Consider the following 22,538-nt stretch of genomic DNA (forward strand, 5'->3'; position numbering starts at 1 on the left):
TTACCAACTTTAAGCACAATCGAGGTTTATGGATCATGTAATATATCTCTGTTTTTGAATGTATACATATGTGAATATAGAAAACACACTTGAGGGCTATCCTATTCAAGTGGCGATGAGTGTAAAATACACCAGCAAATATATCTCAAATAACAAATGGCGTACAATCTCAATTTACAGCTAAAATGAGTAGTGTCCAAGACAACAAACCCTTTTCTAGTTTGCTTAACCCCCACTTGCCACTGTATATTGATTGTTTTCTCGCAGTGTATGCCAGTCTTTGCAAAATTGCATAATAATGAAGATTTACCAATGGTATTTTTCGTATTTTCAGTTCGTAGGAAGACGAAACTGATGCAATGTCAATCAGAATTGCGAGACTCGATAGCTGTCAATGGCAATTACGTAGAAGTCAAGTCAAAGTCTTGTGATTTTGGACTGGGGCATGTGGCACAGTTCGTTGCAAGTTCATGTACATCATTTGTTCTAGCCGCTAAAGGAAATCCCCTCGGCTGATGCCAAAGCCACTTCACATTGGAGCTGCCTGGTTGATGTGCATTTGTCAAATAGTTTTGCAGTTGCAATCGTTGCACACCTTCACATGCTACTTGCCCCTCTGCCACTCACTCCATAGAGAGTTCTCGTTTCTCGTTCGATTAGTCAGTTGGCCAAATACATTGGGTTCCGGAAAATGGTTGTCACTGTCATTGGTGGATGTGCTACTTGCCTCATGTCGCACGTTTTATGGCCACAGCGGCAACTTTTTCCTTAGCCGACAAATTCAACGTCTGTTTCGCGTCAGCCTCATCCTCATTTTGTTGCAAGTTTTATGCTGCTGCTGTCAGTACTAGCTTCACTTCAAGTTTGGCTGCCACACGCGTCAACACTAGCAGCACTTGCAACACCCAATGAGCATATGTGAAGTGTTGCATCTTTTAGGCGTCCCACATCCTCACACACTCAGTTTCAACTTTTACATTTGCCACACGACAATTGGGGCAAATTTATAAGCGACTCTTGCCACAGACGTACCACAATCTCGTGCCACAGTCTGAAGCTGCTGCTGCTGATGTGTTAAAGCAGCTCATTTTTATTTCATTTATTTATTTAATGTTGACTAAGAGCAGTTCACAAATTTAAAATTACAGGTACAAATGTGATAAAAAAAAAAGTATGTTTAAAATGAAAAAAAAATGCTTTATTTACTTTTTTTCTATACATAATTTAATACATTTTGGACTAAACTCAATTCGAATTAGTGGGCTTTCAATTTTTAATTTTTGAGCGTATTTGCTTTATTCAGAAAACTTTTGCAATGTCAGCAGAAAGTTGAAAGCCAAATTTGATTTGCTATTTAACTTTTTTTTATGTTTTATTTTTGTTGAAGCGTTCTAATCAAGCATTTTGCTACTGCATATGCAAATTTTTACAAATATGCGAGTGTGTGAGTGAGTTGCGAGTGTGTGTGTGTTTGAATATAATCACTGCACATGAATTAAAAAGTTTTCGGCATGCGAAAATGTTTTGCAGCTTAAAGCAATTTGAAGTCATTTGTAGCCAATTTACAAATGTCTGCCGTTCACTCTTTACGTGTGTGTGTGTGTGTGTGTGTGTGTTGTCAAATGCAATTACAACTGTGAATGCATTCACACACACACACACACACACACAGACACATACATAAGGTGGCCAAGGCTTTTGTGTATGCCAATGCGCTCAGCTTTTCTCTCGCTCATCGTCGCCATTTTTTACCCTGTTCTTAAGATATGCTCCTAACGGGTATTATAATTGGGCAGATAATAATGATAAAAAGATATGGACATGGGGCGAAACTTCCTCTAACTATAACTTCTAGATGGAAAATTGATAAATATAAATTGATTTTTTGTTCAACTTCTCCTTTCAAAATCCAAAGGCTGGCATGAATTCATTTATTCCACTGCCACATCTTTATCAACACTAAAAGGATTTTCCAATTTTACTATAAGGTAATCCTTATTCTTATATTTAAATATATTTTTCTTTTCATATACATATTTATCTTCATGAACTTTTTACAGGGAAATTTAAAGGCACATATTCTGGGGTAAAGCATTCTTTTTTGTTTCTACTTAAATAAGTCATGCTAATGGCAAGCCATTAGCGAAAAATTCTCTCGCAGTATATGTGTGTGTGTGTGTGTGAGATAATTAAGTTCCATATGTGACTGCCAGTCGTAATTGTGTGTATGTGTGTGTGTCTGACAACGACTTTGCTAAATGCAAGAGAAATGCGATTTTGAAGGCTGTTGTTAAATATTTAAATGTGTTCGTCGGGCCAAGGTACTAACTAACTATTTTCTACCGATTCCGCAACTGTTATTCTTGTTGTAGTTGTGCTTCTTCTTGTTTTAGCCACTGATTACAGAGCGCTTACATCAATGCCTAATTGCAAAGTAAGCTAAAAATAAAAAGCTTACATTTCGCGAGCTTCTTTCAAGGTGTTTCTGTTATTGTTGTTGCCTATTATACCTGCAGCAAGTCATTAAGCAGCCCTGACGTTGCTTTTTATAGAGCTGGTCTAAAAGATTTGTTTGTTGGTGTTGCTCGTTGACCGCATTTTATTGATTTTGTGTACCATTTGGCTTAACGGATTATAATTAATGTCGTGGAGCATTCAAGGAGATGCTTACGAACAAATACAGATCGGATCTCTATATCAGATAGCTGTCATAGGAACGATGAGTTTTTCTATGAACAAATTTTTAAGTCAAGTCGTCTTAAACAAACGAATAATTTATGCATAGGAAAAGATAAAATTATAACTCATTATGCGGACTAAAATTTTGTTTGGCAGTTCTGCAAGGTTATGTGAAATTCAGCGTGCCTTTCCTTCCGTTGTTGATTGATAAAATTAGGATATCAAACTCCATTCAGTAAGGATATAGACATTTTACTAGTAACAAAAGGTATGGAGTGTCTGCACTTAATATTTCACATTAATTGGCCTTTTAATTTGACTAATCAACACGCTAATAGTCAGCGCTATTAACTCACAGACACACGGCAGACACAGAGAAAATGGACACTTTGGCTTTGCCTATGGCCATTTACAGGCCTTGCTTTATTATTATGAGTTTTGCAGTCAACAGTCAGGTGGTGTGGCATGTGTGGCAACGTTATGTGGCCGCTTTCAAAATTGCACTTTAATGACTTATTTGGGTTTGGTTGTTGCTAGCCCGCTGGCAGTTGTCAGGTTTATGCAATTAACAAAGCGATAAAGAGAGACAGATAGTCGGAGATAGAGAGCAAAAGAGAGAGCGAGAGAGAGAGAGAGAGGAAGGGAATATTAGAATCTATATGTATATGTGCCTCTTTGTTGCACAGCGGAAACGCACACTTGAGCAATGACGATACGACATTTCCTTAATGATGCCAACACAACACAAACACTGTCAACAATTTGTGTGTGTATGTACATCTGTGTGTGTGTGTGTGTCTGCTGTCTAGCTGTGTGCATACACAAGCAATTCACATAAGCCTTGGCTCATAAAAACCCGCTCTACTCTGAAGTCAGTCCGACGTGTGCAACATGGCGTATGTGTAATTAGAACTAAGTTGCAAACCCATTCTTTATTTTCATTTTTTGCCAACACTCGCTGCATTCTGTCATGCTGTCAGTCAGTCACTTTGTCACTCAGTTGTGAACTCACCTGACACCAACAGCTCACTGGTGCTGTTGACCAAATTGTCCATAATTGGCTGGAATGTGTAGAAGGTCAGTGTTTCCAATTTGTTTGCCTGCACATTGATTGACAGCAGCGCCGGCGTGCCACGCAGCAGTCCATTGTCGATTTTCTTTAGCAAATTATTGCGCAAATTCAACGTTTTCAAATTGTTCAAACCATCCAAGGCCCGCTCCGAAATGCGCTGTAAAAAAACACACACAAAAAACAAACAACAACATCAAGTTAGAAATTGGCAAATGGAAATTTGTTGCGAGTTCAATAAGAAACCCAATTATAAATACGCCAACGGGTTGTCCCAGGCATTAATTTGTAATTAAGCAGCTGACAGCTTGACAATAATAAACAGCTAAGAATGCACGAGTCGAGAGTGCTGGACGAGGAGTGACTCTCAACCCAGCGGCTCAAGAGAAAGAGAGAGAGAGAGTATGCTTTGTTGACAGAGATAAAACAATTCTGTGTCTCTTCTACAATTTTAATTTAATTTTTAACAATCGATTAATAATGTGTCTTATACAGCAATTGGCTGACCAGATCTTTGTAATTGTGTACAATCAATTTGTATCGATATAGGCGAAAAGGTTACAATTATCGATAAGATAAAATAAACTTGATCTGCCTAAAGTAAAGGAGAACTTATAATTATTTATAGAAACTTAAAGTCTCTTACTGTTATATACTCTGAGATCAGCTTGTTCATAAAGATACAATATTGATCAAGAATATATATACTTTATGAGCTTGGAGATCCCTTTTAGCAATTTTATGACTTCAGCTCGAACTATTTCTTGCTTTCTTCAACCAACCATTTTATTACTTCCTTTAATTATAGCTACTAGTAAATTCAAAATATAACTATAATAATACCATTCCCATAAGAATAGTAATTCAAAATAAGTAATAGTAATTAAAATAGTAATTATAATATTTTAAATACCCAACAGTGTCTGCAAACGAATAATGAATATCAAACTGCAGCAGCTTGAATATTTTACAGTCTCTTTAGCATTTATTTAAACTGTGTCATGTTTAATTGTATTAATGCAACAATAACAGAATTCTTTAGCTACCACAGCACCCCTTTGCCCCGTCGCTAACCTGTCGCCCTTGGCTGCTCCGTTATGTTTTGCTTGGCCAACAGAGCAAATAACAAAAATAACAAAAATAAAGCACAAAAAAAGAAGAACACAAATATTTTCTGCCATTTTTCCGCAGTTCTGCGTATCATTTTCACTCCTGCCGCTTTCCTTTGCTATTGTTGCCTTGTTTTTACTTGCGTATTTATTTATGAATGTATGCGTGACTGTGTGTATGTGTGCGTGTGTTGGAGTGTGTGTGTGTGTGTTGGAGTGTGTGTGTGTGTGTTTATAAAGCATATGTAGATGCATCTTTTTTTAACTTGTGTTCCGATTCGTTTGCTTCAGATTTTATTATACGGCTCGAAAAAAAGTGTTTATTTTCGTGAAAGAAGAAGGCGACAGTGAAAGTTTGACTGTGGCATACAGAGGCAACCCTTCCCCTTACCACCTACCCCCTCATCCACTTCGTCATCTCTTTTTCTGGCTGTTTCCTTTGCCGTTATTTAATATTCAATATGCTTTGTCTAGTGAAATGAAAAAATTATGCATATTAAATGAAAAACAGTCCAAATAAGACATGTGCCTTTATTTGTATACTCCTTCCGTGTATATACATACATGACTCGTAAAAATAAATAAATATATATATATATATATACAATGTGATATCATAGTAGTTTGGTTGTTTGCCAACGCTGATTGACATAAAAAATACATTTTATTGAGATATTTTGTTAGCTTGATGAGCGCCACTTGGCGTTTTTACGAGGCGCCGTCCAATTTATCCGATAGTAAAAGAAAAACACAACAAACAGAAAAAATCAAGAAAAAAAACAGTGAAAAAATTGTTATTTATGTGCAAATTTTGTGGCGGCTTTCGTAAACAAAGTTATGATTCAAAACAAATAAAATGTAGAAATTTGAACAAATACTTGACGTAATCAGCGACAAGTGAAAGAGTTGCCAGACTTAAAAGAACAAATTCAAATCGGTAAGGAAAAATATGAATCTTCGACAATTTATAACGATTATCCGAGAGCTCAACTTGTACAGGAAAAACACTTTCACTCACTTAGCTGCTTAGCTGCTTAGCTCTTTATTTATTTATCTCTCCCTCTCCCCTCCAAGCTGACCCCTCCCCGTTGTGTTCTGACAAAATCTAGGCACCTAAACCTTTTAACAGCAAATGATTTATGAAGTACAAAAGCACCAGGCCACAGAAAGAGAAGGGGGACAGAAAAAAAGAAACAAAAAAATGGATAACCCGGGCGTAAAACATGCAACGCAATTTGCTTTTATTGAAAAGGACAAGTAGCAAAAAAAAAAGAAAAAATGCCGAAAAAGGAATCTTTTGCGTCAAGCAAAACATATGCACATGTGTGATATGGGCCAAAACAATGCGACACTGAGGCGATAACAAGCCCAATCATTATGGCAACGACTGTGACTATGACTATGGCCATGACTATTACTACACTCGAAAAAAAAAGTATAAATAATATTCTATATAAAAATACGAAAATATAATAAAGCATATACTATATACTTTCTATAGAAAAAATGCACTCAAACAAGTTTATAACAAACCTGAAATGTTTCTATGTTATATATATATTCGACTTTTTTATAAATTGTAGAAATATCTGAACTGGAACTGAGAAAAGAGAAAAACACTGATGTTTAGAAAAAAACAACTTTGCCTTTTAAAAATATGAAGAATATGAAGTTGTGCTGCCCTTGGTGATTTATTTTCTGAGTGTATAACTATGAGAATGACAATGTCAGCGTAGCTTCCGCTTGGGTGCAAAAAAGAAGCTACACTTATGAAGGAGATTCGCATCAGTATCAGCATCCACATCCACATCAGCATCCACATCCACATCTCAGTTTCATGTCAGCCGCAGAGCATTCAGCGAAGATGGCAGCTAAAAACACTTGAGCAACAACTTGAGAGTTTTGTGTGTGTGTGTGTGTGTTCTACTGCCCCATCGACACACATATGTGTGCCAGTGTCGTCTGGGTGTGACATGATATGCGAGCACTTTGTAAAATGGAAAAGTGGAAAAATGGAAAAATGGAGACACGCAGGCAAAATGAAAAGCAAAGACGATGATGGCGCCTCTAACAATGTTGGCCAGGATTTACGCTTATCGCTGGGCCCACGCTTGTACAGCTATACACACACACTCGCACACACACGCTATGACATTTTCTATGCGCCGTGGCCATTTTTTTTTATGGCTGCTGCTTGCATATCGGATGGTCGAAAGGAGTGCCATAAATCCATTATGCCCATGATTTGTTATTCAATATTTTGTAAGTAGATTAACTTGCAGCGCACATTTGTTAGCCAACACATACACACAGACAGACACACATACACACACACACTAGTACACATTGAGTGGCGTTGAAGGGATATGTGCCACAGCATGTGGCAGACGTTGCGAATTAAGCTGTCTTCGTTGTCTTGCGGCGCGCCCCAAAAACATAATTTACCAATCTATTTATCATATTAGCGCCTACTCGGCAAACAGCAGAACGAAGGATTTACTCCAATACTCCCACCCCCCCCCGAAACTGTCTGCCACCTCAAACTTCAACTGTCTTCCCTTGTTCTGGTTGTGCTTGGTTTGACCACTTAAATCACCACAGAAATGGGCATTCGAATTGAATTTATGACACCAACAGTCAAACTTACTTTTGTGCCTCCCGAAGGATGTGCTATTTATGACCTTTCCCCCCGCACCTCCTTCGCTGCCACGGTTTCTTATGGTCAGCTGGCAAATTTATGGGCACTTAAACTTGCCCCCAAAAACTTGACTAAGAAATCAAGTGGATATAAACTTATTTATAGCAATAACTGTTATAACTATTTATTGTCTATCTTAGCATATATATTTTTGCGACTCACCTCAATGCGATTATCATCGAGTTCCAACTCAGACAGACTCCACAGCTCGGCAAAGACGGTGTCCCCAATAAAATTGAGATTGTTGCGCGTTAACTTCAGCAAATTCAGATTGCCCAATCCACGAAAGATTTCACTGGTCAGCACATTAATCTGGTTGTGGGCCAAATTCAGATAGGTCAAACGTGCCATGTCCGCAAAGAGACCCTCGTGCAGAGTGCTAATATTATTATTATTTAAGAAGAGCCTTTCGCAGAGTGGCAAATTTCTAAATGCATAGCGATCCATTTCAAAGATTTGATTATGCTCCAAGTTCAATTCACGCAAACGAATATGATTGGCAAATGCATCCTGATCCAGGGCCATAATATGATTGTTATTCAATATGATCCGCTCGAGAAAGGGTAGATTGGCAAAGGCATAACTCTTGACGATCTCCACCTGTGAATATTCGATGACAATGATGCTCAGATTCTTCAATGGCTCTATGATCATGGTGGGTATATAATCCAAGCGGGCATTGTTCTGGATGACAAATTTGAGTTCACGCAACCGCTTCTGCTGATAGAAACGAGTCCAGGTGGTGTCGTTCTGATGCAATCCCTCCGAGAACACCCAGCACTCGGCCTTCTGCACGGGCATATGATTTTCATCCGGTGTACAATAACACATCAATTTCATCTCGCGCCGACGCATGCAGAAACCGGTACTGTCGATGGGTCCATTGTAGCCAGTGCTGCCTGTTCCCGTTGAGGTGCCATATGCCGAGGAGCTGGTGTAGTAGCCACCACCATTACTATTGCTGGTCACTGCAGCGGCTGCTGAGGCCGAGGCAGAGGCGGTGGCGCCTCCATTGTTGCCACGTCCACGACTGCGACGCTCCTCCTTGTCCCTGGAACGTGCCTCAGCCGGCGTCATCAGGCAACAGCAGCAGCAGCTCAGCAACAGCAGCAACATGCCCCATCGTGGCAGCGAACCCATTTTATGGCGCTGATGATGCGGCAACATTGGGCAAAGAAAAGCGACGCGTTTCCTGCAAGACGGAACAGAACAGAACACAGAATGACTCAGTCAATAAAATGTTGTTTATCTGGCGCCAAAAAGCGAATACGTCCAGGTCAAGTCATAAAATAACAAAAGTACAGTCAACTCTTGAGCGTGGAACAACAAATGACCTTGCAGACGAGCTGAGGCACGTATTTGATACCCTACTCCGTGCAAACTTAACTGATTTCAAGCAAGCATGGGCATACATTTCCCCTGCCAGAAACTTGGCTAAACTCAAACGATTTTCAAAAGCAATTCTGTTTTATACGTTTAGAATGATCCAACATTTCAATTTGAAAACAAGATTTTGGCTTTAAGATCATGTAAAAATCCTAACCGAAAAATGAACATAACACACAGACCTACTTTTTACAAGACACTGGTTGATATTATGAAGACTATTGTATAACTTATCCTGGTGAAGAAGAAGAGGCATCGGCAAAGGTATACCTGGTAAGTCAAATATCGTTTTGTTCATTATTTTGCGTCTAAATTAATGCTACAAAAAATTGTATATCATATATCACATCAAATTTCTTTTGTGTATGAAGACTACATTTAAATGCTGGCTACTCGATTTTCGGTACAAATTAAAGCAGAAAATCGCATGAGCAAAGGGTATAAAAAGTGTTGCAAGCATTTTCCGTTTGGACTGCGTCCAAAAATACTTTGGTGTTCAGAGTGCTGGGAAATGCTTTGCTGGCAATTGATTGAGAATTTGTTGCTCCTGGCATTTACTTTATGTGCGAGGCACTGAACTTCTCTGAAATAGTCGCTGTGCACGTTATTATTTGTTGAGCAGGGCTGTATTTATTTCTCACTTTCTTTATTATTTATTTATTGAAGGCCGCATTTAAAATCTCAAATTGCGAACATCAAATTTGATGCGGCATTAAAAGTGAGAAATACCTGCGCCGATATTGAATCCAAATTTGTTGGCTTTGAGTTGCAATTCATTAACAGTGAAAAGTAATGCGTCTTTCCGAATACCCCTTTTGAACACCCCCCCCCCCACCCCCCCACACCCTTCGCCCTTTCCAGTTAACACCAGCAGTTGAAAAGTTAAAGCGCTCCATAAAAATGCTAATTAATGTTGGTAGCTTTTTACTCTACGCTCATATTTCATTTGGAGCGCCGAAAAAACAAACATTTTCGCGGTATCTCTTTCTCTCTCTGATTTTTCCGGACTGTGGAAAGATGGAGGGTGTGAGGGGGTTGTGGGATTTGTTGTGGGTTGGGGTGTGTGTGTGTGAAAAGTCCATGACATGGCCGTTTTCATTTTGGCCGCATTTATTTGTTGTTGTTGCTGTTGTTGTGTGCCTCCTGCTGGGCTTTTTCGCCCGCCTTCATTTGACGCTCTGCTAGATTTTCCTTTCCCTGCCCCCAACAGTCCCCCTTCGACTTACCCCCCGTAAATAAATTTATTGCGCTCATAAATAACTGCAACACTGTCGCTGATTGTTCGCTCACTGGCAATGTCTTCATCTCCCCCAACTTCCCCACTCGATTGCATTTCAAGTGTCATTTGGCAAAGTGCTCTCTAATTATGCTCGTTTTTACATTTAACATTTTTTATTTTTTACTAAATTAATAAGTCACATCACTGACATTGGGCATATTTTTTATTTTGGGCTAAAGTTGTTATTAATGAAGTGTAAATAAGTTATTGGCAATTGTCAGAGAGTGACAGTGATTTGCATAAAATATTATATTGGAAAGCTGACAGTCATTTGAGTTATTGACTCTGGCATGCTTCATTACATTTATTATCGTTATAAATCTTAAATAAAACGATGATAATGTGTTTGCTGTTTGTTTTTGCTGTTGCGCTGCTTAACTTGGGCTTAAGAACGTATTTCGCTTTGACAGCTGGTTCAAAGTTCAAGGTTCAAAGTGCTGCTGGCGAAGACCGCAGGATTAACTACTCCAAAAACACTTGGGCTGAAACTTGAGCAGCCAAAGCAGCAAAAGCAGCAGCAGCAGCAGCAGCAGCTTCATCAACAAGCACTTTTGATGACTTCAATTTGAATATCAAAGCAATGTCGAAACTAAATTGCCACACACACACACACACACACACATACCACAAGAGCCGCAGCTGTGTGAAATGTAGCCAGGGATAAATATATGGGGAAAATTGTGAGGTGAGAAGACTTTTAAGATTTTCCTGGCATTTTTAAGTGTGTTGTCAAGCAGCAAATCAAAAACATATGTATGTAGTGTATGTGTGTGTGGGTGTTGTGTGTGTAATTAGATTTCCACACACACACACACACACATATACATATATATATATATATACATATATATACTCATTGGCACATGTGCAGCAAGCGACACAGCCAATTACTCAAAGCCATGAAGTTTAACGAGGGGGTGGGGTGTGCGTGTGCGTGTGTGTGTGTGTGTGTGCGTGTATGATGGAGGCGGGTGGCGTGGATCAGTGCAAGCAAATGAAAAATCAATTTGTTGTTTATGCATAAATCATAAGATTTATGCGACTTCTCACAGTATTCATAAGTCATTTATCAACAGCAAAAAGTTTTCTATGTCACATGCCAGACAACAACAACAACAGCAACCACAACAACAGCAACAACAACCGCAACATCAACAAAAACTTTGAGCAAGCGTGACAAAGACACAGATTGAAGACACTTTAAAGCGTTAGCCAGAGCCATAAATATATTGAAGCGCTCAAGAACTCGAAAGTGAAAGTCAACCAAATCGAATTTTTACAACAAAATAATAACTACTCTTGGCAGAGTAGAAGGCGCTAGTCTACAGTGCTTGACTAGAAGAGAGTCCTTAATTTGTCATAAAATATGCGGCATGTTAAGAGTAGTTTGTGCAATATTTGCATACTATTATAATGTTATAAATATATTTTAAATATTATTATATATAACTTTTTTATTTTTGTTGTTTACAGTTGATGAACAATATTTCTGGCTAAACTATATATCAATTGGTCGGCTATATCATTACAATGGTATATTTTATTGTCAAGAAAACGAGTTATGTGCATTTTAACGATTTGTAATCCTTGATTCTTATCAATTTTCTAGCCCCCAATGGAAGTAGACTCAAATTTTAAAACTATACAGAGACATTTGAATTCTAGCACTTATCGATATGTGTGAACCACTGTAGTTATCGATAAGATGAAATAAACTTGAGCAGGCTAACATATACTCCTGTGCTCTTGTAGTCACTGAGACTTACTATTACTTATTTCTACAGATAGACACTACTAAATCGACTCAAATCAAGAATATATATATATATATATATACATATATGTATATATATATATGTATTTATTCTCAAAAAGGCCTTCGCCTGCTTGTTACATACTTGAGCAGAAGCATTTTTAATGGCTGCAACAAGCAACGTTCTTGCCTCGTCCTGTTGCAACAACAAGCGATTCGTCTTGTGCTGTTTATAATTTATATTTAACTTTCAATGTGGCAAAACGAGACGCATATGCTTTAAAGTGTCCAAGGGAGGGGGGCCAGTAGGGGAAGAAACTTGTTGACTTGTTGTCGACCCAGTAGGAAATTGGAGCAAAGCCGCAGCTAAGCTGTCACGCAAAAGGCAGGCAAAAAGAATAAGGGGCAAGCAAAGAGTTTTGTTGCACAATAAATGTTGTTGGCTCGCATGGAAATTTTCTTGACTTTAACGTTGCGAATTCTCTTCGCTGCTGCTGCTCTTCTCTATTTGCCTGGCGGTCTGACTGTCTGCCTGTTCGGCCGTCCGTCTGTCTGTCTTCTGTTCTGGCTCTTCGCTCGTTATGGGCCAAAGTTTGCGCCTTATCAAAGTCAGAAGGCCGCATTCAATGCAAAAGCATAACACTCGCCAAGGGGCAGAAAGGCGGGGGTAAGGGCAAGGGGGAAGGGGGAGGCGGTGGGGGTTGTTGTGGGTGTTGAGTGTGAAATGAAGTTGTGCAATAAGGAGATCTGCTGATGAAGACAATGCCTGCCTTGCTTGCTCCTGCTACTGTTGTCTGACGTGGCGTGGAAATTGTTTTCAATTTTCGTTATTTGACAAATGGTGACACTTCCGCTGTGCCAGAAGCACCAGCATCAGCAGGACTTTAACAATATGTCTGCCACATACACGAGCGTGTGTCTGTGTGTGTCATGAGGTTTTGCCAACAATAAGTTTATACTTCAGAGAGACGAGATGCGTTGCCGTCATCGTCATCGTTTTTGTTGTTTATGATATGCTCGTGTGCTCAGCATCATTATTATCATCATCATCATCATCGTACATTATTAGAGAGACAGCGAGAGAAACGGACAGAGAGAGGGAGACAGGTAGAGACCCATATTCACATATTTTATCCAGCTGGCCAGCTGCATGTATGTAACTTTAAGCTGTGACATGCCACACATGGCCAGGATCCCTCCTCTCCACCTGCACCCTCCGCCATTCCCCTGCTCTCCACCTACCCTTCTTCTCCTATCCAGCTAACGTACGTGCTTGACTTTGAGTGACTGCTCGGGGAGGCGAGATGCTCCAGTCCGTCAGTTACTCAGTCCGCTGTCTCCAGTTTTTTTTTAGCTGCACACATGGAAAAAACTAAAGTAAAAATATTGCAATCGGGCATACACGACTGCTTAATACACTGCTGCCTGATCACAGCTAGTCGGGGTTAAATGTGGGACAGAAATCAGTGCTGCTTCCTTAATCATTGAAAATTTAGTGGCTTCAGCGCAAAGATTTGGTTATTAGGCATTGGCCAAGACATTTTGTTAACCAATCTTAAGAGGAGGTTCCTATCAATCTACCTTTCAAGTCTCTTACAATTTTAATAATAATCGACCTTCAAACTGTGACAACTCTTGCTCTAAACTTGATTTTGGGAGGAGGTTACTAGTATTCCACCTTCCAGGTTTGGTAACTCTAACTCTAAAATGGCAGACAATATTGGCTTTTAAGAAATGAAAGAGTCTATCGATTCTTATCGTTTTGCAATAATAGAGTTTATCGATTTTCGGGAAACAGCTAAATTTCTTTGTCGGTTCAAAGTTTCAGTTTCAGACTTATACAAACGTAAACCTATATACACTTTTTATCTTCGTTAACAGAGTATAGAAATGAGACGAAGCATTCGCTTTGTCGGTCAGTTGGCGGCCTTCCTTGACCAAAGTGCAGTCATGAGTTGGACTTCTCTAGACAGCAGCAGACTCCACTATCCACTTCCCTGCCAATCCCCTCTTAGCCCCACTCTCTCTCTGTCTCTGTCTCTCTGCTGTCTGACAAATGGCACACAAAACGTTGACCATCAATCAGTAGAGTTATGACGTCGTCACATTTCTCCTCCTTTTTGTTTGCACTCGTTTTAGTTTATTTCCATTTCCATTTCTATTTGTATTTCTATTTCTTTTTATTGAAATGTTCCATTTGATTTGTTTAGTTGTGCCGTGCTTCTCACTTGATTTGCTTGCGTCACTCCAAAAGGATTACGCTTACGACTGCCACTTGCCATTGTCACATGTCACCAACAGCTGCAGGAGGAAGAGCAGAAGAAGCAGGAGCAGAAGGAGCAGCAGCATCAACTCTTGCCAGGATTGAGCAGAAATTGACTGCTACTCCAATTAGATTTAAGTCAACTGCACAAGTCTATAAGCCTGATTGAAATGTACAATTGACTAAAAAATAAATACACTTGCTAACAGATTACTCAGAAATGGTCTTTGGCCAACTCACTTTTTGGCCAAAATGTTTTGCTTACCCGATTAGCAATCACAACTGAAAACCAATGGGTTCCTTTTCTGTAATAACTTTTGTATCCTTGTGCTGCACAGCAAGAGCTTTTAATAAGCAACGAATGTGAGCTATGGGCTATTAGATATTAGTTGTTGTCCTATATGCATACAGTGCTTTCCAAATAAATAGCAACATCATCAAATTAGAGCTGGAGCAAAAGCTTGACTGAGTTAGTTGTTTGAGGTTCGCTTTTATGAATTTGTATATTAGAAATGATTTTCGAAATGAGGAGCAGGCTTACTGATAATATTATGGGTCAATGAATAAATGTATTTCTTATACTATAAATTGAAATGTGAAATGTTTTTATTGTGTATGTTTTGCAATATGGAAACGCCGCTTAGCATAGCCACAAGACCGATCGTTTGAATTCAAAGAACGTAAACCCCATTAAAAATCTTTTGGTTGACGTTAAAAAAGCAAATAACGAAGAGCCTCGGTTGGTCCTCTTAGTCTATAGGTCTATATCGGTACGAAAATCGTTGAACTTTTTCAACATTTTTGGCATTTTCTTTAACTTTTGGAATGCAGCTGTACTTTTTTTTAGCACCTCAACAAATCCATAATAAAAACACAAGATAGAAAGTGCTCTTATAAGGACAGGCTTAAAGATTTTGAGGTTGTTTTTCTACCTTATTTATGTGTATTTATATTTATTGTCAAGAATGTGGCACTCTATAAATACGATTTTATAAATTGCTTGCCATTTACTTGGCGACATTTGTGCCAAGTTAGACTGTTACCGCGCGAAAAAGAGAAAGGGAGAGAGTGAGAGGGAGAGAGGGAGAGAGGGATAGAGAGAGTGAGAGAGTTGTGAACCCTTTTGCTCTGCTTCTGCTTAATATCATGCGAAAAAGTCATTGCCAGCTGTCACAGTTGTCTCATAAATAGGTATATAGGTATATATATATTTCTTATATATATATATATATATATATATATATATCCCCATGCTCTCTATTCCCTGTACTAAAAGCAAAGCTTCGCCAAATCTGCACACATTGATGTTGTTGTTGGTGTTGCTTCTTCTGCGCACTTTTGACTACTTTTCAGTTTCTGCCCCCTCTCATTTTTTTGGTGTATTTTTTTGCTTTTTTTTTTGGCTTTTAGCATACCTGTCAGCAAAATAAAATGAAAAGTAGTTTTCAGTGCAAACTTTCGCTCATCGCTGCTGCGTTTGCCTGCTTGATGCTGCCTGCGCCATATTGTTGACACATATTTTTCTGGCAAAGTTATATGCAAATCTGCCCAACCATCCCCTTACCTTGCCCAACCACCACGCCCCCTTTCAATGGCATACGTATATATATAGGCAAACCATGCCCCAATGCACTTGAGCCACCTAGCCCATTACTTTGACTGTCATTTTTTCACTTAGAGCTCATTGCTTTTATTTTTCATTTTTGGTATGCGCTTGTGAAGGGTATCTTAATTTTGTGGTGAATCTTGTAAGCTTGTTTCCGAGTTCATAAAGTATACAAGTAAACTATAAATAAATGTCTAAGTTAACCGGATCGGTTCCCTATATCATATAGTTGCCATGATTACAATCGGTTGAAAGATGATTTATTGTATGAAAAACTTAGTTGTTTAACAAAATATACAAATCAAAAAAAAAATGGAAAAGAAAAGCTTTGATTTTAGACTTGTATATCCTATAGCTCTTATAGGAACAATTGTTACAATAATGGTTTTAATATGAATTTGGAGTTCAGTTTACAAGGGTGTGCAAACTGCAGCATTCCCAATATAGAAGTTCTATCATCTTCCTGTTATTTTTGGCTTGCTGTCAAGTGTCAAGCTTTAACTTTTGATGCACAATTTGTTGTTTGCCACCATTCGAGGAATCGTGTTGAAGTTGGGAAGTTGCCCGTGTTGGCAACTGTTTAATGCTGAAATTGGCAGCACCTGGCTGAATACTGAGTACTGTCGACTGTCCCACAAGATAAGTAGCCCTCGGACTCATCCTCTTGCTCTTGCTCTTTCATTTTCATTTTCTTTTTTTTTTTTGTTAGCCATTTTGGCAAGTCTTTACCTTATTTGTGTGTGTGTGTGTTGACACAGTTGAATGAGGCGAGAAGAGAGAGAAACGAAATTATTATTTTCGTCGTTGACTGCAAGTTTGTTGCAACTTTTCCTGACGCAAACTGAAAATTTGTCATGCTCGTTGAGCAGCTTTGCTAAGTATGTGTATTATAGTTGTTGTTGTTGCTTCTGCTGTCTGTCTGATATAATAAATTCTTTCAGTTTAGCAAAAATGCTCACGAAGACAAACATAAACCGAGAAACACAAACACAAACATAAATACACAAAATACGAGCATCGAGCAACGTCCCGCGATTGAGCCGAGGGTATATTTGTCGAAACTGAGTTGTCGTCTGGGAAAACTTTTAACTCGTCTGTCAAATATTTTAACAATTTTGCATAAAACATTATCTCTGTTTTTGCGACTCACATGTCTGAGCTGTTGAATTTGAAAGTGAATTCGAAATGCGCTTAGAGCTCATGGATGCTTCAACTTCAGAGACTCCCGATTGCTTAATTAGCTAAGTTCTGAGTCTGTTTATATATAACTTACACAGATAAATATATACACATATATGCATATATATATATACTTATGTGTTTGTTCCGCTGTCTGGCAACTCACCTTTTGATGAAGTGTACAATAAAATAAAAAAGGCCGCGTCACGTGCGGGCCTCTTCAAGCTCTCGATTCGATTCCTTTCTGCTGACTAATGCCTCGGCCTGGGGGCGATACAAAAGGAGAGTGTGGAAAGGTAAAATTGAATTAATGCGATAAGTTTTGCAATATAAACTAAGCGTTAGATATTAGGGCGTTACTCTGTGTAATGCACAACCCTAATTTAAGCAACTTCGAATGAGCCAGTCGAGAGTGCTCGACAGGAGGAAACTTGGGACTAGTAAATAGATAGTGGCTGCCTGATGGCTGTTTTTTTTTAATGTGATAATACGCTTAGGCCAGTTGGGATGAGCTAGTCGAGAGTGCTCGACGAGCAGATACACTGTTAAGTACAGTAGTTTGATAGATAAATATATTTTGTAGTATCAAAAGGTGACTAAAATCCTCAATTAAAATAAAGCTACAAATTAAGTTGAATAAAATTCAAAGTGAATAACTCAACTCAATCTGCTTAAGAAAAACGAGAACTTGTAAGTTTTAAGTATCAATATCTTATAGACTCCGATATCGGTATGTATAGAGACAGATATATGTACTTTTCCTTCTGCTGCTTACATAAACACAGCTTTATGATACCCCTTAAACACATTTTTAATGGGTTCAAGTTTCCCTGTAGGCATCTAGGCATTATCTATATAGCTTTCGTAACGACTTTTAGTATTAGCCTTTATTTTGTCGACGTAATAATATTATTACCGGGCGCTGTCAGTTTAGGGGGCGTGGTCAGCAAGACAAATCTAATTGCGTTAATTTCATAGGAAATTGAAGCATTGCTGACTTGTTGTCGACTCACCAAAGGAGAAAGGGCCCAGGACATGTGGCTACATCAAAAAAAAACAATTAACACGCAGGAGTGCGGGAATTAAACACATGTGTGCGAGGGGTGTGTGAGTGTCAGTGTGTGGGTGTATGAAGAGGGCGTTGGGCGGTTGCGCGTTATTCAAATAGTTTTATTTTCCACGCGCGCCTCATAATTTTGCTGCGTGTCCATTGTCCATTGCCCAACAACGATGACGATGATGACGATGCCGATGATGATGATGACGAGGAATCGTCGAAGCAATTCCCTAGCCTAAGCCTAAATGTCATGGGGCACACACACGCACACATATGTGTGTGTGTGTGTGTGAGGAGTGTGTGTTAAAGTACACAATTCCATTGTGTTTTGTGGCGGCATAAAATGGAATAATTGCATTTGTTGCTGCGCCTACAAAAACTTACTACAACAAAATTACACACTTAAACACACACACACAAGTGGTTACACTTTTATTGAAAACGGTTAGCTTTTTCTACACTCGAAAAAAAACTATAAGCATCAATGCAAACTGAGAACTTGAAAAAGATTGTTACACTCGGAAAAAAGTCGATCTGAATTTTTGTAAATCATTTGAAGCGTTTTGCATTTCTACGCTTTAGAAATGCATTTCTAAATAATAATTAAAATAGTAATATTTTTGGAATTGTCGACTTAGGGAAAGTCTTTATAAATCTTAAAAATTATTAATAAAAACTAGAAAATATTGTGTATATTTTTAGGGGGATTTGCTTAAATTCAAGTAATTGTTTACTGAGTGTACTATGGATTGATGGTTACTAAAATATTAGTGCTGCCTTTTGTTTCAGTGTAGCTGCAATCGCAGTAAATGATATTTTGTCCATTTATTTCTTGTTTTGTTGATTCCTTCCTGCCCCTCTTTGCATAAGTCGGCAATTATATTCGCTGCTATCGCCAACAATCGCAGACCATTTTTTGTGTCCGATTTTTCTGTTTTTCTGCTTTTTTGTGTTTTGTTACTCATTTCTGTTAATTATGCCCGCATTTATTTGTCCAGAGCTGACTTCAGACTGAGCATGGAATTTAATAAGCCTTATGCCTTATGCCTTTGCCGCGATTCTAATGATATACTTTAGAAAACTCAGGGGGAAATATTATATAGTTTGGACTGTGGACTATGCAATATCGTGGCATTCGAATCTAACTGATTGGGACTTTGACTATCCCGGCATTCACAGACATACACACACACACAACTCAGTGCCACATGCAACGCAGGAATGTCAAACAAGTTCAGCGAGTGGCGGCTGCTAGGGGCAACCGACAAAGTGCCGCGGAACCAAAGCTCAAATCCATGACAATTTGCCATCAAGTGGGTGTAGTTTTGTCCACATACCTATATACATATGTAATACACATGTATACAAGTTGTAAACAGTTTAGGCAGTAGTCGAGAGTGCTCGACGAGCAGATATTATGAATACAGCTGTTCAACTTGCTGATGGTGGATTGTTACAAATGAAAATATGATTGGCTTAATAATCTATGAAATTTTGACATTTACTCAATAATACATCAATTGGAAGTCTACATCTTTAAAATTTTGCCTTTTATTGTTATGGAAAATCGATTTTTATCGATGAAATGATATTTATATCACAAATCTAAAAGCTCTTGGTCTTATAGTTTCTGAAATCGGCTTGTTCTTATAGACAGACAGACAGATATGGCAAATCAACTCTGCTGATCATGAATATATATATATTTTTTTTGCACACTCCATCATACCCTTTTTACCTATCCCTAATGGGCTCAGCAACAGATCTAATATGTTTGCTTGTGAATTTGAGAGCCACAACATTTTTATTGTGAAAAATTTTCTTTCGAAAAAGGTTCGAGTTATTTGGAATTTCAGAAAATTCGTATTTCTGCGAAAAGCTTGATTAATGTGGATAAGTGTAAATACTTCAATTTTAAGGAATTTATATTAGTAATAAATCAAATTCAGTTTTGAGTGCTTCAGGTTGTTTGCAGTACATTGTGAGAGTGAGTGTCTACTATGAATCATTCGAAGTCGGTGTGGGTGTGAATACTTATGTGCTCTTATGGATTTGTATACTTTCTGGCAAGTATGTAAAAGTGTTTTTTACTTTAGCAATAATAAGTGTTATGATATATAGAAATAATAATTTATAAACATTTCTCCTTTCTTTAAATTTAATTTTGAGTATTAAACTTTTTTTAAATTTAATTTATATTTTATTTTGTGAACTTTGTGGTGTCGACTAATATTAGTTGACATTAAATAAGATAGCTTTACCAATGCTGCATTTTCTAAGCCCGATCTGACTAAGCGGAAATCTTATCTACATCTCCCACAATGCAAATTTCCCAGCTGAGTTTGTGTTTTGAGCGCCAGCGAAATAATCTCAAGGATTATTGTGTTGTCAAACTGTCGCATATTAGAGCTAAATGCTATCCACCCGACACTTGCCTTTAATTACTTTCTTGTCTTATTTTGCAAGTGAATAAAAACCAGAACTTAGACAAGAACGAAGGAGATGCCGAGGAAGTAGAAACATTTTCTTGAAAATTGCAGCAAACATATCCATTTCATGTGGGGTAATAAAAATTTAATATAATTACGCACAATTTCCAGCTGAAGTTTATGTCCAAAATACACACATACCACACTGGAGAGGAGTAAAAGACTCGCAGTGACTTTTGACAGGCGTTGGGGCTGCTGTCTTCTCACTTTGCCAGCGAGTTTAAGACAAACATAAACACTTGTGTATGCGAAAGGGAGGGGTGGGGAGTAGGTGGCAGCTAGGTGGGTGAGGGTTGCATGCAGCTGATTCCATAAAGTGTGTGGCAAGCCAAAGCTTTGAAGCTCAACTGCTGTGACAAATAAGCAAAAGCAAAAGCAGGAAAGGAGCAGAGAGAGGAGTGCAAAGAGGGGGCAAAAAGTTTACAAGTTGCCAGAAGGCTGGGGGAGGGGGTGGCTGCTGTTGCGGCTGTTTACTGCTCACACACACACAGTTGTTAAATATTTGTTGCTGTTTCGCTTGTTTGCATTGAGGAGCATCCAAAGCCAAAGCAATGATGCCAGTGAATTCACGTGCAACATGCCCTTCCTGGGTAGTGCAGGCACCTCTACTCTCCCTCCCCCCCACCCACTCCTCTGGGTTTGCCCGCAGCAAGTTGTTATTTCTTAATATTGAGTGCTTCGGCTCCTGCGGCTGTTGCTTTGCATTTGCTTCAGCTACAGCACCAGCTCCAGCAACAGCAGCGGGCATATGTCAGTCGACTTAACCTTTGACACAGGGCCACAGGACACAGAATTCGCCAAGAAAACCCACCAGTTAGCCCACCACCCAGCAAAACCCACCACCCGCAACCACTTGGCCATAAATTGAGTGTCGTTTGTCTGCTGTGCCAATCTGTAATCAGATCATTTTGTACGCTTCACCGAGCACGCGAAACTTTTATTTGATTTGAAATGAGAAAATCTTTCCGATAGAACGTGCTTCAAAGTTGAACATCCCTTAACTCCCCTCCCATCAGTCAAACGACTGTGCTGACTTTGGCAATTAACCTGTTGATAACTTGGCCACTAGTTTTAAAGCCAACTGGTTTTGTCTTGCTTTGCAAACTATCGAAATATAGCCCAGATTGACAGATAGCAGTCAATAATAGTTGATCGTATTTATTAAGAAATGCAAATGGAAAATCTGTTAATTGTTCGCTGAATAAAATTCTAAGCCCGAAATCTCTTTCTCTTTTTAAGAAGTTGGGATAAACTTGTGCAATATGCATCTTCTTACTTATAAAATGTATCACAAAATGGAAAAATACATAATTATAGCTATACATTTTTTAAATTTAATAGAGCTTTAAGAGAAGCTAAGGAATAAAGCTCCCGAAAGATACAAGTATACGATAAAAATATGCATAAATGAAATAAGTAAAAACCATAAATATTTCATTAAGATCATTTTCATATGAGAGGAGAAACTATTATTAGCCTAATTATTGGTCACTGCTAGTCGAGCACTCTCGACTAGATAATACGACCTAATTTTCTACTGCTCTTCCTGAATGTGTCAATTGGCGTTAATGTAATTATGTAATAAACTAACGTTAATTGAGCGGGGTGCAGCTGTGCGGCAGTTGCTTCCATTTCCTGCTCGCAAGGCAGGCAACAGCCGCTAATATTAATTAGCCAGCAACAGCAACAATAGAAACAACAACAAAATGCTGGTCATACATATATATTTTTTTGCTGTTTACATTTTGTGCGTTTAAATTTTGGTCTGTGTCGTCAGCTGGTTATTAAAAGCCCTAAGCTAAATGGCCATAACAACTTCCGCGTGACATACACACACACATACACACCTATACACGTGTGTGTGTCTGTGTGTAGAGTAGCCCCGCCCAGTACTCATTTACAACAATAAACAGGAGCATAAAAGCCATGAAACTGATTTTTCACGCCATTTTTGTTCACATTTTGTTGTTG

The 22,538-nt window shown here is 38.6% G+C and overlaps 1 protein-coding gene and 1 long non-coding RNA gene across 4 annotated transcripts in view; one reads left to right on the top strand and one right to left on the bottom strand.

Moving 5' to 3' along the window:
* Window positions 1–22,538, bottom strand: part of LOC6558962 (connectin) — a 120,241-nt gene that overhangs the window by 14,551 nt on the left and 83,152 nt on the right. For 2 of the 3 annotated variants that reach the window (XM_032742716.2, XM_032742715.1), the window contains 3 exons: window positions 17,188–17,285; window positions 7,718–8,747; window positions 3,692–3,908 (listed from right to left, as the gene is read on the bottom strand). In XM_032742716.2, coding sequence (XP_032598607.1) covers window positions 3,692–3,908; window positions 7,718–8,722 — 1,222 coding nt within the window. In that variant the 5' untranslated portion in view covers window positions 8,723–8,747; window positions 17,188–17,285. Of the gene's footprint in view, window positions 1–3,691; window positions 3,909–7,717; window positions 8,748–10,167; window positions 10,453–17,187; window positions 17,286–22,538 lie in introns of those variants that run through there. The other variant, XM_001983193.2, reaches the window with a different exon arrangement.
* Window positions 9,064–11,955, top strand: LOC116806452. Its single transcript, XR_004365631.1, has 3 exons — window positions 9,064–9,214; window positions 11,694–11,753; window positions 11,830–11,955. It is a non-coding gene; the product is annotated as an uncharacterized LOC116806452 (long non-coding RNA).

The sequence above is a fragment of the Drosophila grimshawi genome, unplaced genomic scaffold (genome assembly GCF_018153295.1).
Source record: "Drosophila grimshawi isolate 15287-2541.00 unplaced genomic scaffold, ASM1815329v1 contig_44, whole genome shotgun sequence".
NCBI classification, from domain to species: Eukaryota; Metazoa; Arthropoda; class Insecta; order Diptera; family Drosophilidae; genus Drosophila; species Drosophila grimshawi.